The sequence below is a fragment of the Piliocolobus tephrosceles genome, chromosome 20 (genome assembly GCF_002776525.5).
Source record: "Piliocolobus tephrosceles isolate RC106 chromosome 20, ASM277652v3, whole genome shotgun sequence".
Classification (NCBI taxonomy): domain Eukaryota; kingdom Metazoa; phylum Chordata; class Mammalia; order Primates; family Cercopithecidae; genus Piliocolobus; species Piliocolobus tephrosceles.
Window position 1 is genome coordinate 4,857,260 of NC_045453.1, and position 17,019 is coordinate 4,874,278.

The 17,019-nt window shown below is 52.7% G+C and overlaps 1 protein-coding gene across 2 annotated transcripts in view; it reads left to right on the forward strand.

Annotated features, from left to right (window-relative positions):
* Positions 1-11,193, forward strand: part of XKR7 (XK related 7) — a 50,433-nt gene extending 39,240 nt beyond the window's left edge. Inside the window, exons 4-5 of one of the 2 annotated variants that reach the window (XM_023220396.2) lie at positions 2,883-3,085; positions 4,310-5,815. In XM_023220396.2, coding sequence (XP_023076164.1) covers positions 2,883-3,085; positions 4,310-5,262 — 1,156 coding nt within the window. In that variant the 3' untranslated portion in view covers positions 5,263-5,815. Of the gene's footprint in view, positions 1-2,882; positions 3,086-4,309 lie in introns of both variants that reach the window. The other variant, XM_023220395.1, reaches the window with a different exon arrangement.
* The last annotated feature ends 5,826 nt before the right edge of the window (positions 11,194-17,019 follow it).

A 17,019-nucleotide genomic window follows, 5' to 3' on the forward strand; every position in this document is an offset into this window, starting at 1 on the left:
CTGGGGAGCGTGTCAGCAGTGGGTATAGATGCACCAGGCTGAGGTCCGTGTCGTGGGGAGCATGTGAGTATAGATGCATCAGGCTGGAAATGGCTGAAGGAATTCCAGCATGGCACAGGAGAGTTGGTCAGAGGGGGCTTTGCATTTCCAGAGTCAGCTTCTGAGGGAACAGCCCCCTTCCCCATCCTGGCTGCCAATCCTGTCATTTGTTATGTTGACAGTGTGTTTACATCATAGACTGATGCCGGGATGACCCAGGGATGGGGAGGAGGGTCCTAAATGGGATGTTCCTGGCCACATTTTGCAGAGAGAGTCCCAGAATATTCACTCTGAAAGGATCTCCAGAGTCATCAAACTCATCCCTTTCATTGGCAGATGGAGAAACTGAGGCCTAGAGAGGGCCACACAGCTGGTGAGACCAGTATACTCATTTGAGGAAACTTGGTATCAGCTGGTCCCACATCCAGGGAGCACTATGACTTCCTCCTTTGGGCTGTGAATAGAGTGAGTCCCCTGGTTCCCAAACAACATCCTGGAAGTGCCAGCACTTCACCCTGGGAATAGACCCCAAATCCCTGGCTCCCCAGTTTCAGATCCAGGCAGCGGGTCACAGAATCTGTGTAAGGGTTACCCCTCCACACATACACACACGCACACACCACCCCCAGTTTCCTGTGAAAGCCACTTTTGGAAGAGTCCTCTGGTTTGCAGCAAAGGGTGTGCCTGCCCCGTGAATCAGAGAGTTTGGGGAGCTGGCAGGGGTGGGGGTTGCTGGGAAGGTGGCAGGGTCTGTAGCTGCAGGAGTGGAGCTTCTGGGCAAGGAACCAGGGGAGAGGGGAAATCAGACCCAGAGATCTGTGTGGATAGGTCCCCTCTCACCTTACATGGGCACTGTGCACTTCATAATGTGCAAAGTTTCTTTTCATTCATTTAATCCTCACCGCCACTTTGGGAGGATTAACTAGGGCTCAGAGAGGGTCTTGCTCAAGATCACACGTAAATTAGAAGCCGAGTCAGGGATTGATCTCAGGACTTCAGAGTCCCTTCTATACCCCTATAGGGTTACTAGAGTTCCATTCAGTTCGACAAGCTTGCAGCCATGCACACTTTCATTCATTCAGCCCACATAGATTAAGCACCTACTATGTGCTAAGAATTGAGGATGCAGCAGTTAGCAAGCCAGCCTAGTCATTCTCCAGGTACTCACAGCATGGGGGTGATGCGCACATAACCAGGCAGTTACAACGCACTGTGACAAGTGCTAGTAGATTAGACGGAAGCCTGGGAGAGACCTTTACCCTAGGTGGAAGGTGGTCAGCCGAAGCTTTATGGACAAAATTGTGTTCAAAAGCTGAGCCTGGGGAAAAAAACAAGAGTCATCCCGGGTTGGGGCCGGGATGGTAAAGGTTAGGGGATAGGGCAGGGTGTTTTAAGGAGAGGAAACAGTAGGTACAATTCCTCAGCAAGGAGGGAGAACATTGTGAGCTCTGGCTCTGTGACCTGTGCAAAGCGGCCATGAAGAGCCGTAGAGTTTGTTGGGAGAAGTGGCATGAGAGGAAGCAACAGTTTCAGATGCCAAGGAAAAGTGGCTGTGAGCACCTTCCTTGCACCCTGGGGTGAGAGCTGGGCACTGAGCGGTGAGGATCTCACCTCAACTGGGCACTGAGAAGGGAACAGGCCAGGGAGCTGCTGGTGGCAACAGAACTGGGGCTGGCAGCAGGCGGTAGGGACTGTTCCTGGAAGGAACCTATGTGAGCAAAACTTTTTATGGTTTGCAGTCAGAGGCAGTGTCGCCTAATGGTTAGAGTGCCGGCCCTGAGGCCAGAATGACTGGGTTTGAGTCCTGGTTTTACTGTGTCCTAGCTGTGTGACCTTGGATAAATGACATACCTCTCTGGGTCTCAGTTTGCTCCCCTACAAAATGGGGATTGGGCCGTGTGCGGTGGCTCATGCTTGTAATCCCAGCACCCTGAGAGCCCAAAGCAGGATGATCGCTTGAGGCGAGGCCAGGAGTTCAAGACCAGCCTGGGCAACATAGCCAGAAAAAACATTTAAAAATTAGCCTGGTGTAGTGGCACATGCCTGCAGTCCCAGCTACTTCAGAGGCTGAGTTGGGAAGATTCCTTGAGCCCAGGAGTTTGTAGTTGCTGTGAGCTAAGATCCCACCACTGCACTCAGCCTGGGTGACAGAATGAGACCCCATCTCTAAAATAAAACAAAATAAGGGACGGGTAACAGGGCTATTGTAAGCTCAGTGCACTCCAAGGTGTCAGTAACCCTGCAAAGAAAGCACGCCCCAACCCGTTATAGGAACAATGGCGATGCTGCTGTTGTATTAAAGGCTTTACTTAGAGGCCGGGCGCGGTGGCTCAAGCCTGTAATCCCAGCACTTTGGGAGGCCGAGACGGGTGGATCACGAGGTCAGGAGATCGAGACCATCCTGGCTAACACCGTGAAACCCCGTCTCTACTAAAAATACAAAACACTAGCCGGGCGAGGTGGCGGGCGCCTGTAGTCCCAGCTACTTGGGAGGCTGAGGCAGGAGAATGGCGGGAGCCCGGGAGGCAGATCTTGCAGTGAGCTGAGATCCGGCCACTGCACTCCAGCCTGGGCGATAGAGCGAGACTCCGTCTCAAAAAAAAAAAAAAAAAAAAAAAGGCTTTACTTAGTACCAGTCCTTTCTCTAAGCTCATGAGTCCATTCAGTACTCTTCAACGGCAGCCTCTTAAGGTGATCCTTTCGAAATGCCCATTTCACAGTTGAGGAAACAGGCTCAGCATAGGGAGTGACTTGCCCCCATCGCCTGTGGGCGGCTCGGGGCGGGTGGGACAGAGCGAGAGGAACGAGCGCGCGGGAGCCTGAGCGCCGCGTCCTTCCCGCAGGTACCTGCGCGCCCTGTATCTGGGGCTGCAGAGCCGCTGGCGCGGGGAGCGGCTGCGGCGCCACTTCTACTGGCGGATGCTGTTCGAGAGCGCCGACGTGAGCATGCTGCGCCTGCTGGAGACCTTCCTGCGCAGCGCGCCGCAGCTAGTGCTGCAGCTCAGCCTGCTGGTGCACCGCGGTGGTGCGCCCGACCTGCTGCCGGGTGAGCCCGCCCCTTCACCCTCCGCGCCTGGGACCGCCCCACCGGGCCTTTCTCCCTGCTTCAGGCTCCCTGGGGATGCCCTGTGCGCTTCCCCACCCCAGCCCAGGGCTCACTCAGTCAGGGTTTACGGAGGCCTGCCCCTTCTATCCTCACCACCCTCCAGGTCTCTCGAGACCGCCGCATCGCCTTCGATGGCCCACCTACACTCAGAGTGAGGAGGGACCTGGCGGACACCCATCAAGCCCCCGGGCTCTCCCGCCCTCCTCCCTTCCCCGTTGCCAGAGCCAACCAAACCCTATCTCCCATCCAAACACCTAGACCCTCTGGGGAATCCCCTGCCCACTTCGTTCCCTCACCTGATCCCGGCCTGCATCTCCTGGGGACCCCCTGCCTCATAGACCTGGCCAATCACCATCAGTTTCCGGAGAGCCTACTTCACTGGGGTCCCCGGGGGGGTCCTCCCAGGCCTAGTCCTGGCATTCATCCCCTCCTCCTCCCTAAGGCCCTGTTAATTTCCCACCTCGCCCCTTCCATAATGACAGACCAGGCCAAGCCCCTCAATATCAGAGAAAAACCGCATCCCCCTGTCTCCCTGAAGCACTCCATGCTCTCCCCACCCAGTCCCTGCCCAATCCATCCTCAGTGTCCCAAAAGACTATCACCACCCCTCAGGACCCTGGGGATCCCTTGCCCAGATACTGGATCCCAATCACAACGCTTCCCACCTTGGGTCTCCCCGCCCCTGCCCCTCAGTTCTGCTCAGCTCAGCTCTAGATATTCCTCTCCATGCCCGCCCTCCTACTGGTGGCCCACGATTTCTAATGGTCCCCTCCTGTCTGCTCCATACCCTAATCATGACCTCCTCTTCACCTCCTCTTCCACTCCCAGCGTCCTGGACCCTCATTTCCCACCCTCCCACCAAGACCCCTGAACCCTAACAGCCCCATACCAGAGTCCTAGATGGAGGCCAAACCCCCATCTTCGTCTCCCTTTATGCTCCCACTTTGCAGAAGCACCCAGTCCCGTGCACCCTCACCACGCCTCATCATGGCTCTTGAAGCTCCCCGCCACCCAGACCTTCCCCACACCCCTGCTGATCCGTAGCCCCTTTCCTCACACCTCTTCAAAACCCGGCTCCTGTCCCGGAACCCTCCGCCTCTCCCCAGACCCCAACCCTAGCCCGCCCCTAACCCAGCCCACCCCGCCCCTGCCCTGTCTCCACAGCCCTTTCCACCTCTGCCTCCCTCGTGTCTCTGGCCTGGACGCTGGCCTCCTACCAGAAGGTGCTGCGGGACTCGCGGGACGACAAGCGGCCGCTGTCCTACAAGGGCGCCGTGGCCCAGGTGCTGTGGCACCTGTTCACCATCGCCGCCCGCAGCCTGGCCTTCGCACTCTTCGCCAGCGTCTACAAGCTCTACTTTGGCATCTTCATCGTGGCCCACTGGTGCGTCATGACCTTCTGGGTCATCCAAGGGGAGACGGACTTCTGCATGTCCAAGTGGGAGGAGATCATCTACAACATGGTGGTGGGTATCATCTACATCTTCTGCTGGTTCAACGTCAAGGAGGGCCGGAGCCGACGCCGCATGACCCTCTACCACTGCATCGTCCTGCTGGAGAACGCCGCACTCACCGGCTTCTGGTACTCCAACCGCAACTTCTCCACCGACTTCTACTCCCTCATCATGGTCTGCGTGGTGGCCTCCAGCTTTGCGCTGGGCATATTCTTCATGTGTGTCTACTACTGTCTCCTGCACCCCAACGGGCCCATGCTGGGTCCCCAGGCACCTGGTTGCATCTTCCGTAAGGCCTCAGAGCCCTGTGGCCCACCCGCTGACGCCATCACGAGTCCCCCCAGGTCCCTGCCGAGGACTACAGGTGCTGAGCGGGATGGGGCCTCGGCAGGAGAGCGTGCAGGAACCCCCACCCCACCTGTCTTCCAGGTGCGGCCTGGCTTGCCTCCCACACCAGTGGCCCGCACCTCGCGGACAGAGGGGCCTGTCATCCGGATTGACTTGCCTCGCAAGAAGTACCCTGCGTGGGATGCTCATTTTATTGACCGCCGGCTCCGGAAGACCATCCTGGCACTGGAGTACTCCTCACCTGCCACGCCCCGGTTGCAGTACCGGAGTGTGGGGACCACCCAGGAGCTGCTGGAGTATGAGACCACAGTGTAGGCTACAGTGTCCCCGCACAAAAGGGACAGGCTTGGCTGACCCCACGTCGGCCACAGTGTTGAGCCCGGAATTTCAGGGCCACCAGGCTAAGGGGGAGTGGATCTGTTGGTCCAAGAGTAGAGCAGCCCCACTTTTGGGTTCTTTTAGGGGAGGGGGCAGCCTTGCAGAGGCCCCGGCCCTGGGCCCCGTTTTCAGCCTTGTGGCCCATTCCCTAAATTCCCCTGACCCAGGGCCTGGGGAATCACCTGGTGCTACACTTTTCGAGCCGCCCTGCTTTCATGGGGTCTCCACACCTCTCCCCTGCCTGGCGTTGCCCATATGTTGCCCCTGCTGGACTTGCCAGGGAAAGGGCACCGTCTGGGGTCCATGACCTAGACCCTGTGCTCCTCCGGGGTTGTGGAGAGTGGGCTGCCTCTGTGGTGGCAAAAGATCTCTGAGAAGGATGGAGGAGGCTGTGGAAGGGATGGGGTGAGGTTGGAGCATCATGTGGACAGGGATGGCCTGGCTCCTGTAGCATCTGGGGCCTGGAGCCAGGGCAAGAGGGAGTTGAAGAAGGGAGTTAGGGTGGGGCAGGGTGTTGGGGTGGGGGGCTGGCAGTGCTGGAGATGGACAGGAGAAAGAACTGTGGGGGTCTAGGCTGGCAGAAGCGTGGAGGGGTGGAAGACTTGGGGGAGGGGAACCTGCAATCTGAAGCATAGCGAACAAGAATGAACTCCTCAGGAGATGTCTCTTGTTGTGGGCTCTGTGAAGGATGAGGTTCCACATGCCTCGGGTGAAATGTTTGAAGGAGCCATTCTTTGTTCTAGATGAGTACCTGGAATGTGGCTTCTAGATACAGGTCTTCAGCACAGCAGATAGGATGTCTGGAAAGATCTCTGGGCTCAAGTGCAGCTGAGGTTTCAGCACATTTATCAGAGGAACTGATCCAGAAGCACGCTTAGTTCTAGATTGAGTTCTAGAGTGCTAGGCTGATCAAATGTCCCAGGGAGCCACTCTGATCTGTGTATTCTGTTGTGATGGGGGAGGACACTGGAGCCCTGCTGCTCTGCTGTGGGGGATTCTAGCAACTGTCATGGTGGTGGGGGAGAAGGGGTTCTAGAGCCCAGCATGAATGGAATTTTCTAGGAATGGATGCTCTGATTCTAGACTTCTGGGGCTCATGGGAGCTCTAGGCCCCTGTTACCTTGGTCCATAGCCATCTTTCTAAAAGGAAATTGTCCTCAGAACCCCTGAGACATTTCAGCTGCCAACTGGTTCCCAGCGAAAAAAAATAGCTTTGGGGACGTGACATGAATCCTGGCTCTCAGCCACCCTGCAAATGGGGCTCCCTGGGGCGACATCTGGGAAACTGACTTGTTTTGCCTTAGATCTGATGACTCCCCAGGACTTGTGGTCTAGTCCCATGGCCTGAACATCGTGTGCCCAGGGGACTCACCCAAGGCCCCTCCTCCCACCTAGGACAGCTAGTGCTGGATTGAGGGGGCGTACGGGAGAGGGGAAGTAGGCAGTTCCATGGAGTGAGGAGACAGAGCCTCTAGCAGAGCTGGGAACCCTGCCTCCTCCTCACACACACAGAGACACACACACACACTCCCACAGCAACTTAGGTGTGATCAGTGGGAGAGGACAGCAGGGGTGTTAAGGACAGATGCAAACCTGATCCTGGAGTGAGGTGGGCCATGAGAATTTAGACTATGCAAATTAGAAGGGTGCTTAGACCGCCCTGGTTCAGCCTCTCTTGGGTTACAGATGGGAAACTGAGGCCCAGAGTGGCAGCTACTCTCTCAAGGTCCCAGACTCTGGGCTGCCCATCAAAAGGTGATGGGTAATGATGAATTGCTGGGGATGCAGGGTGACCCCAAAGGCAGAGAGGGCCAGACTGCCCACATACACACAAGCACAATCACAACCATGATACAAGTCACCCTCCCCACCAGCACACAGGCCGAGATGGCGTGTGCATCAGCCCTCCTGCCAACACAGCAAGAGTGCTTTTCCTTCTTTCTGCTGCTAAGCACCCTCAGGAACCAGGCCTCAAGGGTGATGGGAGGTGGAAGAAGCCCAAGGCTGACCCAGGCCCGCTCTGTTGGGCTCATCCATCCTGCTTGTTCTCTGCCCAAATCCATCTTCGGAGACTGAATTCACACACAAAGCCTTTGTGAGACGGGAGCTTTGAGGATGCGGACCCAGAACCAGAAACAGACTGTTTCTCCAGGGCCGACTTTGTGCCAGGAATTTTCACCCCATGTCGTTTCACTCACACTCTCCTCTGGTCATGACATCCCTGCAAGAGAGGCATTATCAACCTATCTTACAGATGAGGAAACTGAGGCCCAGAGAGGTAGCATGAGGGTCACCCTTGGCAAGTTGTTCTCCTCCCCAGTATCCCAGAATGGCCCATCTGGCTGCTGCCTTCTAGAGGAAAAGTCCTAGCTGGGATCCTTTACGCTCCAGGAGATTCCCAAGGGGCAGGGATGTGCTGGCAGGGCTTGGCATGGTCTGAGGCTCACAGGGAAGCCATGGCCACATTTTTGGATTTTACTCCACCCCTACTCCCCACCTCTTATCAACCCCACACACCCTTCCCTCAGGGCCTCTGCCTGCAGGGACATCTGGGCACAGAAATGGCCACAAAGGGCCTGGAGAGAGGGCTGCAGTCACCTTCTCCTGCTTCTCACCCTCAGAAGAGTCTCAGCCCTTTAAGGACTCTCCACCCAGGAGCTTGGGACCAGGCCTGAGGCCCCCTGCTCCACTGGCTCATCCCTTCATTTCACTGGGATAGAGGAGTCAGATGAGGGAGGGGTCCATCCCCTTAGAGCTGTTGTTTTGTTTTTCTTTCTGTGACACAATCTACCTCAGCCAGTCTCTCCCCTGGCAGAACTGACCCCCCTGGTCCTCTGCCTCCTGTCCCCTGACCCCCACCCCAGTATAGATGCTCAGTCCTTCCTAGTCCTTCCCACCCTCCCAGGGTCCTTGCAGCCCAGAGGGTCCCTGAGGGTCCCTTAAGCCACCTGCCCTCCATATACATTAGACAGGAGAAAGTGAGACCCAGAGAGGACCAAGGACTCACCAAAGGCCACACAGGAAGTCAGTGGCAGTTAGGATTTCCCTGGGGATGAGAGGTAGTTGGGTGCGTCTTGATTTTGCCAGGAACAGAAGAGAACAGGATGCTTTGGGTACCAAATATGGCAGACCCTGCCCTCAGTTACCTCTGACCCCAGGAGACCAGTGTCCCCATTTCCAGGGCAGACTTCTGTCTCCCTGTTTTCTTAGAACTGACCCCCAGGCTGTTGACTGTGTTCCCCAAACCTCTGCAGGCACCACACCCCCATCACGGCACCTCCTGGCACTGATGTGCCATGTGTCTTGTAACTGTCACCCCAGCTGAACAGCGCAGACCTCCCCACTCCCCCACAGAGGGCTCCCCAACAAGGGGGCCTTGTTTGATCCCCTCCTGTCATCTGCCTCATTCTTGTGTCTCCCCAAAATCTGCCTTACCCCCAGTCAGCTCCCTGCTACACCTGTGTCCCACAGAGGCATGTCACCCATGAGAGTCGGGGCAGGCAGAGGGCAGGAAAGGTGAGACCTGGGGAAAGTCCGGGTCTCTGGATAAGGGCTGAGGGGGCTGGGAATATTCAGGGAAGTCTTGCTTGCAGCCAACACCCTCCTAAGTACTCGAGTTCTGCAGGTTCTTCCCCTGGAATTCATCTGGGCCTGGAGTCCACAGAAGCCTCGGACAGTAGGGAGAAGGTTTTCTGGGACAAGGGCTGCATGGGATGCAAACTCAAATGCCTCGAGATAATGAAAATAAGAGTAATGGAGACAATAGGGAGTGGTGGGGACTCTGGCAAACAAGAGAGTGACTGTGTGCCCTGCCTGTAGGAACTAAAATTCAAATGTTTGGGAAACTGCAAGCCGCTCATATTTGGCCCACGTGCCACCAGTTTGAGACTTACTGTTCAAAATGTTGAAAAGGTTCTAGAGCGTCCTGCAGAGTCTGGAAACCCCTCAGGGGAAGTCAGGGACAGAGGCTATGGCTCCCTCTGAGACTTTGCTAGTCCAACCCTAAATCCCCATCACCTGGCTATCTGAGAACAGAGACCACTGCCCTCTTGGCTGAAAAGGGAAGTCTGGGGGTCCACAGGGTCCCTGGTTTGGGAATCATCATCTGATAAGGGCTACAGGCCCTCCAGTGCCTCAGGTTAGGGGCTGCTGGAGTCTTTTCTAGCTTGGGGGCCACTGGTTAGGAGGAATTGACATTGGGTTGCAGGGGAGTCCAGGTGCAGGATGTGGACTGAAAGCCAGGACCCAACTGTCCCATTCTGTGCTGGCCCCTGCCATCTTTGGCACCTGTCTCCCTCCCAGTTCAAGCTGTGGTGGGGCCTACAGTAGAGGTTGGTAGGGGGAGCTGTCAGTTTATGTTTTAAAGTGCTTTGCAGTGTCTCAATGGAAGGGACTGAGTGGGTGCCAAGCCGCATGGGCAGTAGTGGGGTTGGGGTCTGAGTCCCCCTTCCCAACCACAGAGGCTTCTGAGACCCGGGGCTGGGGAGGAAAGGGGCTGCAATGTGCCATTCTGGTTGGGGAGAGGATAGGACATTTCTGGGTCCTTGGCTGCTGCTGATAGAGGTATGGGGAGGAGGAACTCTGGAGCAGGAGATGTGGGAGTGGAAAAGGAAGGCCCCGTTCAAGCCTGGCCTGGTTTCTGGAGACAGAAAACTCCCCAGGGGACAGAGAGGTTACCCCTTGTGCTGGGCTTCTGCCACCCTTCCCTTCTCTGGAGGAGGAGGCTGCCCTCTCCTCAGCAACCCTGGCCTTTATTCTATGCATAACCGCTGCAAGAGCACCCCCGGGCCAGGCTGAAGGGGTGGGGGTCCCAGGGCACCTGCAATAATCTCAGAATGGAGGGTACCCTAGGACAAAGAGAGGGTACAGAAGGCGCCAGGGGGTAAAAGACGATTCTTCCATCTCTCTCTCACCCAAATTCCCCCAGATCGAATCCGACCCTTTTCTGCCTGGTCTCCATTGAGCTAAACCACTGAACTTGGAGGGGCCTCATATAAACATAGCCCCCAGCCCCACTGGCTTTCCAAACCCATCATGAAATAGCTGGAAGGGATCTGAACCATTCCCATAGCTCCCTCATTATTTTCTTCCCTGAGGATCCTGTGGTTTGGAAGACTTTTCTTCCAAACCAGCCTCATTTCTTGAAGAAGAATTCATTTTCCCACATTAAATTAACTCAAAGTGAGCTTCTGATTGCAGATAAATGCTTCCAAGGCCTCAAGTCAACTTCTAGGGCTTGAAGGTGGGGGAATATTTGTATTTTATTGAGTTGCTTAATACAAAATTCTCAAAAGCACTCGTGGGCACCCATTCCTGCTTTCACAGGCCCTGAGGGTCTGGGACCCCATGTTAGGAATCAATGGTTTAGATATCCAGCATCCTATTTTACTGAAGGGGCAAGCCCAGAGATGGGAGATGGCCAGCCCAAGGTCACACAGCAAGTTGGTGGCAGGGTGAGACCAGAACCCAGTTCTTTTGAGGGTCCCACCAGAATACCCCCAGCCCTGATCCTCCCGTCCATGCCCCTGTAACTCTAGGAATCACTAGCCATGCCTGAGGGGCTAATCTCCCTCTGTCAGCACAATTCCAAGTGATTCTTCCTCTACCTGTTGTCTCTTCCTCCCTAACGGGCCCTCACCCCTGTCCTCTTCTGTTTCCTTTTCCTGGTCCCACCTCTTGGTATTTACTGCATCTGTGCCATCCCCCATCCCCCAACCCCCATTCACCCTCGTGCTTCCCCCAGGAGGGGGAGGGGGAGGGGGCCCCAAGCTGGGGCCTCTTTACTGAGACTCTTTTGTACACCACGAACTTTTTGTATATTTTTAATTTTGCTGCAACATGAGATATTAAAAGTCATTTCAGTACGTGCTGCTTGTGTCCTATTGTTTTGGCTATTCTGGGCCAGGGGAAGGAGATGAGGAAAGAGGGATGGGTAGGGTACCACCTGCCACAATCTCTGTGGCTTAAGAGAGAAAGGGGCTGGGAGAGGGTGGGACATTACATAACATCTCCTGTTTATTGGACAGCATCTCAATCGATCAACTAGAATCCTAAGGACAAAAGTTCTACAGATTATCTCCAAATTCATTTTACAGATAAAGTGGGTGGGGGGAGATAAAGGTGGGGATACTTGTCAGAGATCACAGAATGAGTCTATGACAAAATCAGGACCCAGACTGAAGTTCCTAACTCCACTACAACCAATACTTATTGAGAACCTACTGGGTGCCAGGCAGTTCTAGGCATAGTGAACAAGAAAGATATAAAACAGGCAAGGTCCCTGCCCTCAAGGAGCTTACATCCTATCCTAGGGGGTATTGCCTCTTAGAGGGCCTCTGTCTCCAGGGCTTCCATCCTAATCCAGTGGTTCTCAAACTTCAAAGTGCATGAGAATCACTTGGAGAAGAAGGGATATGTTTCAAATGTATCTTTCCGCCTCCATAATCAGGGAGTAGGTAGAACATGCCTGGAAATCTGCATTTTTAAGTTCTGCAGGTGTGTTTAAAGAACATGGCTGGGAATCCTGCATTCTGGTGCAAGCGGATCTGAGGACCTGACCTTGCAGATCTTTTTTTTTTTTTTTTTTTTTTTTCCAGAAACAGAGTCTTACTCTGTCACCTAGGCTGGAGTGCAGTGATGCAATCATAGCTCACTACAGCCTTGTACTCCTGGGCTCAAGCAATCCTTTTGCCTTAGCCTCCTGAGTAGCTGGGACTGCAGGCACATGCTACCATGCTCAGCTAATTTTTAAAACATTATTGTAGAAATGAGGGTCTCCCTATGTTGTCCAGGCTGGTCTCGAACTCGTAGCCTCAAGCAATCCTCCAGCCTTGGCTTCCCAAAGTGGTGGGATTATAGATGTGAGCCACTGCACCCAGCCAAGGACCACTACTTTAATGTACCCTCCATAAATTTGATCATGGCATTTCCTTGCTTCAGAACCTCCCATGGCTCCCCAGTGCCTTCAGGATAAAAGTCAAACTCTTCTGCCAGATTCTGACTTTTTAGAAACTGGGCCTAAAACCACCTCGAGTCTCATCTCTGACATACCCCACCTGGCCCCCATAGCCTCTCCAAACCACCCATCTTCCTGTTTCCGTAAGACTCTCCTGATTGCCATCCAACAGGCTTTCTTACCACGCTTTCATGCAGGTGGAGCCCCAGTTTTTCAAGGATCCCCCTCCAAAGTGCCCAGGGAATGTAACCCTGACCTGGCCCCAGGAGGCAAATCATGATTGACCAAAGACAGTGGTTTCCAAACTGTGGTCTCCAGACTAGTAGCAGCAGGGAACTTGTTATAAATGCAGTTTCTCAGGCCTCAGACCTACAAAATCAGCCACCATGTGGATGGGGCACAGCAATCTGTTTGACAGGCCTTCTGGGCGATTCTGATGTATGCCTACATTTGAGGACCATTGGTCTAAGATAATTCCCCTGACCGGGGATTGATGGGGGCAGGGGCATGTGACCCAATTCTGGTGAGGTAGGGACTGCTAAGTGTCCCCCAGTATCCATGTTCCTCCTTTTCTCTAAAGAGTTTTTAGCTAGGCACATAGCCACTACGAATAAAAGACTACATTTCCCAGCCTCCTTTGCAGCTAGGCTCAGCTATGAACCAAGTTCTGGCCAAGAAGAAATTTGTGCTACTTACATCACTTTAAAGAGACAGATCATGTTTTCTGCTTTGTTGACCCTACTGGCTGGACTGCCGCTGGGTGGAGAGAGCCATCTTGCAGTTGATAGCAGAACCACTGCTTGGTGGAGAAACAAAATAGGAGACATCAAGGTCTGGGACCCAGGGGGCTGCCACACCCACCCTTGACTATTGCCTGAAGAAGAGAGAAACTCTCCTGTTTAGGTCCGTTATTCGGTCTTTGACTCAGCCAAAAAAAAGTCCTGGCAAATGCATCTGGCCCCTGGGTTCTTAAGGGAAGTCTTCTGAAGATTCCTGGGAAAGATTTTGCTCCATGAAAAAAAGACACACAAGAAGGGGAAACCCTTGGCCTTATCTCGGGATGGCATCATGTGCCACTCCCAAGGCCACTGCAGCCACCTTGCCAGGTGCGCGAGTCTGCTCGGGCTGCCATAACAAAATACCACAGACCAGGCAGCTTAAACAACAGAAATTTATTTCCTGACAGTTCTGGAGGCTGGAAGTCCAAGATCAAGGCATTGGCAGAGTTGGTTTTGTTACAGGAAAGGGGTCCCCATCCAGACCCCAAGAGATGGTTCTTATACCTCACACGAGAAGGAATTCAGGGTGAGTCCATACAGTACAGTGAAAGCATTATTAAGAAAGTAGAGGAATAAAAGAACGGCTACTCCATATGCAGAACAGCCCAAAGGCTGCTGGTTGCCCATTTTTATGGTTATTTCTTGATGATATGCTAAACAAGGGGTGGATTATTCATGTCTCCCCTTTTTAGATCATATAGGGTAACTTCCTGACATTGCCATGGCATTTGTAAACTGTCACGGTGCTGGTGGGAGTGTAGCAGTGAGGACGACCAGAGGTCAGTCTCGTGGCCATCTTGGTTTTGGTGGGATTTAGCCGACTTGTTTACTGCAACTGTCTTATCAGCAAGGTCTTTACGGCCTGTATCTTGAGCTGACCTCCTATCTCATCCTGCGACTTTGAATACCTTAACTGTCTGGAAATGCAGCCCAGTAGGTCTCAGCCTCATTCTACCTACCTTCTATTCAAGATGGAGTTGCTCTGGTTCAAACACCTCTGACAATTTCTCCTGAGGCCTCTCTCCATGGCTTGCAGACAGCCATCTGTCTTCCCACTGTGTTCTCACACAGTCTTTCCCTGTGCACAAGTGACCCTGCTGTCTTGGTGTGTCCAAATTTCCTTTTTTTTTTTTTTTTCATTGGAGATGGAGTCTCACTCTGTCACCCAGACTGGAGTGCAGTGGTGTGATTGCAGCTCATTGCAACCTCCGCCTCCCAGGTTCAAGCGATTCTCCTGCCTTAGCCTCCCGAGTAGCTGGGATTACAGGCATGTGCCACCACACCCAGCTAATTTTGTATATTTAGTAGAGATGGGGTTTCACCATGTTAGCCAGGCTGATCTTGAACTCCCAACCTCAGGTGATCCGCCTGCCTTGGTCTCCCACACGCAAATTTCCTCTTCATATAAGGACACCAGGGAGATTGGAGTAAGGCCCATCCTAACTGCCTCATTTTAATTTCATCACCTCTTTAAAGACCCTGTCTTCAAATACTGTTACATTCTGAGGTCCTCGGGGTTATGGCTTTAACAAATAAATTGGAGGGACACAATAACATCAGCAAAGTAAAAAATATAAAGGAATGTGATGCTAGTGTTGAGCTGCTCAAATAACCTGAAAGCACTCATTATTGGACTTGTTTTAAGAGAGAATAAATGTTCCTTCTTGTCTAAGCCACCTTTGGCGGGGTTGTCTGTTCCTTGCAGGCAGAACTCTGGCACTGTCTTTGCTCAAGCTGTTCCCTCTGCCCAGAGTAACCTTCCTTCCATTCACCTTTCAAGGTTTGGCTTGAATGCCACTGGCCTGGGGAATGGTTCCTGATTCTGCCTTCCCCCAAACAAGTTGCTGGCCTGATACCAGAGTTCTTGGCTTGTGTGTCTTTGTCTCTAACCAGATCACGGTCAATATGTGCACTGACCACCTGCTGCTACTTTCCCCACTCCTGCCTGTGGCAGGCATTGATAATCAATCCCTTCTTCCTGCTGGGAGTAGATCCAGTTTTTATAATCCTCTACGCAGCTTTCAGGCAGCCCCTGCCAATCAACTGGAGGTGGCTCAAAAGAGATGAATCCTATCTCCCACAATTGTTAAGTCTTTGAGAGCAGGGACTTTGGTTTGCTCATCTCTTCTTTGATTCACAAGTAAATTTTAATAATACGTTATCATTGTGCATTTCTGTTCTCATTCAATCCCTGCAGCAGCCTTCCAAGGCAGGTACTGCCATTTTCCTGCTTTTGACACGTGAGGGCTCTGAGGTTCTAAGAGATGAGGTAATGTGTTCAAGGTCATATACATTTGAGCCTACATCCACCATCTCCAACCACTTCCGCTGACATTTACTAAGCACTTCATCTGTTATGGCTCTGCAGGGAGCACTGCAGGGAATACAGTGATAGTTTCTAATTTTAGTAGCGTGCAAAACACTTATTGCCCTGTCTGAGATTCCCAGCAGTTCAGCGATGTTTGGAGCTAGTCCAGGAATAATACAAGCTTCCATTTTATAGACAGGGAAATTGAGGCCCAGAGAGAGGAAAAGGCTTGCAAAAGCCAGTCATAGAGATACCAGAGCAAGACACCACATCTCTCATGCCCTGCTGCTGCTCCAAGGGTGGGAATTCTGGGCTGGCTCAAGGGGTTAAGTTGGAGCTTTCATGTCCAGAGCAGAGTCAGGAACTGGCTAGCACACCCTGGCCTCTTCCTGTTCGCCTGGCAGGCTGAGTGGAGATCTCACTTCCTGTACTGGGAGGTGACTGGCAGGATGCAGGAGAGCAGGAGGGAGTGGCTGTGAGAGCCAGCACTAAGCAGCCTGGGCCATTTCCCCTCCAAGGGAGGGGAAGGAAGAGGAAGGGCTAGTGGCTAGGATCTCCTGTAGCTCTCACACCCAGAAGCAGTGGGGAGCTCTGATCCTCCCTCCAAGGCACTGACCCTGAACACCAGGCTTTCAGAAAAAGTCTTTCAGTAGAATCCAATGCATTGGTACTTTATGGTTTCCAACTGCTCTTCCATCCATGGCCTGTGTCTTTCTGGCCACAGCTCTGACGAGCAGAGCAGGGCTTTGGGAAATTATTGTTCCCATTGGAAAGATAAGAAAGCTGAGGCCAAGAGAAGTTACAATAAGCAACCTGGACCAGGTCATATATAGCAAATCCGTTCCAGAGTTTAGGTCTCTAGAACCCAGGTGTCACTGCAAGGTGTGAATGGGCCACTCAGAACCTTTCCATCTGTCCTGGGTGGGGCATGCAGAATGCATAGGTCCTAGAGGTAAGGAACACTAGGCTCAGATCTACACCAGCCAGAAATCCCAGGTCCTCCTCTTACTCACCGTGTGACTTCCTTGAACCAGGCTCTGCACTTCCGCCTCAGTTTAAAAAATCTGTGTAATAGGTACTATCATGGTACTCAACACTGCGAGGAGTAAGATAAAATATGTAAAGTGTTCAGCACAGAGCCACAAAGGGGACCTTGCCTCCCTAATATACTTCCAAGAGAGTAAAACAGCTCAAGACCCTATGAACATGGTCAGAATAAAAATGGAGTCACTAATGTTAAGAAAACCTTGACAAATAGAGCTGGGGAAGGCCATAGAGGGTTTTCATGCTTGCATAACAAATAGGACTGATAACAAAACAGATAATAACAAAGACTGATTACACAAAAGACTACAAAAATCACAACCTCGCACAAAGGCCATCGAAACCTTGCACAAAAAATACTTCCGCAAGGACATCTGCCCAGCAACTGCCTGTCCAACTTTAGACTGGCGTCACGCTTGCTCTTGGTCTTTGTAGTCAAGGATAATTATTTCAAAAACAATCACATAATCCTTTTTTTTTTTTTTTTTTTAATTTTTGTCTTCCCCCACCTCCCTGAAAGTGCACATCACTTACTATGGCATATAGGTAATTCCCACTGCAATGCTTAATTCCTAAGTCAAATTTCTTTTCTTTTTTTTTTTTTTTTT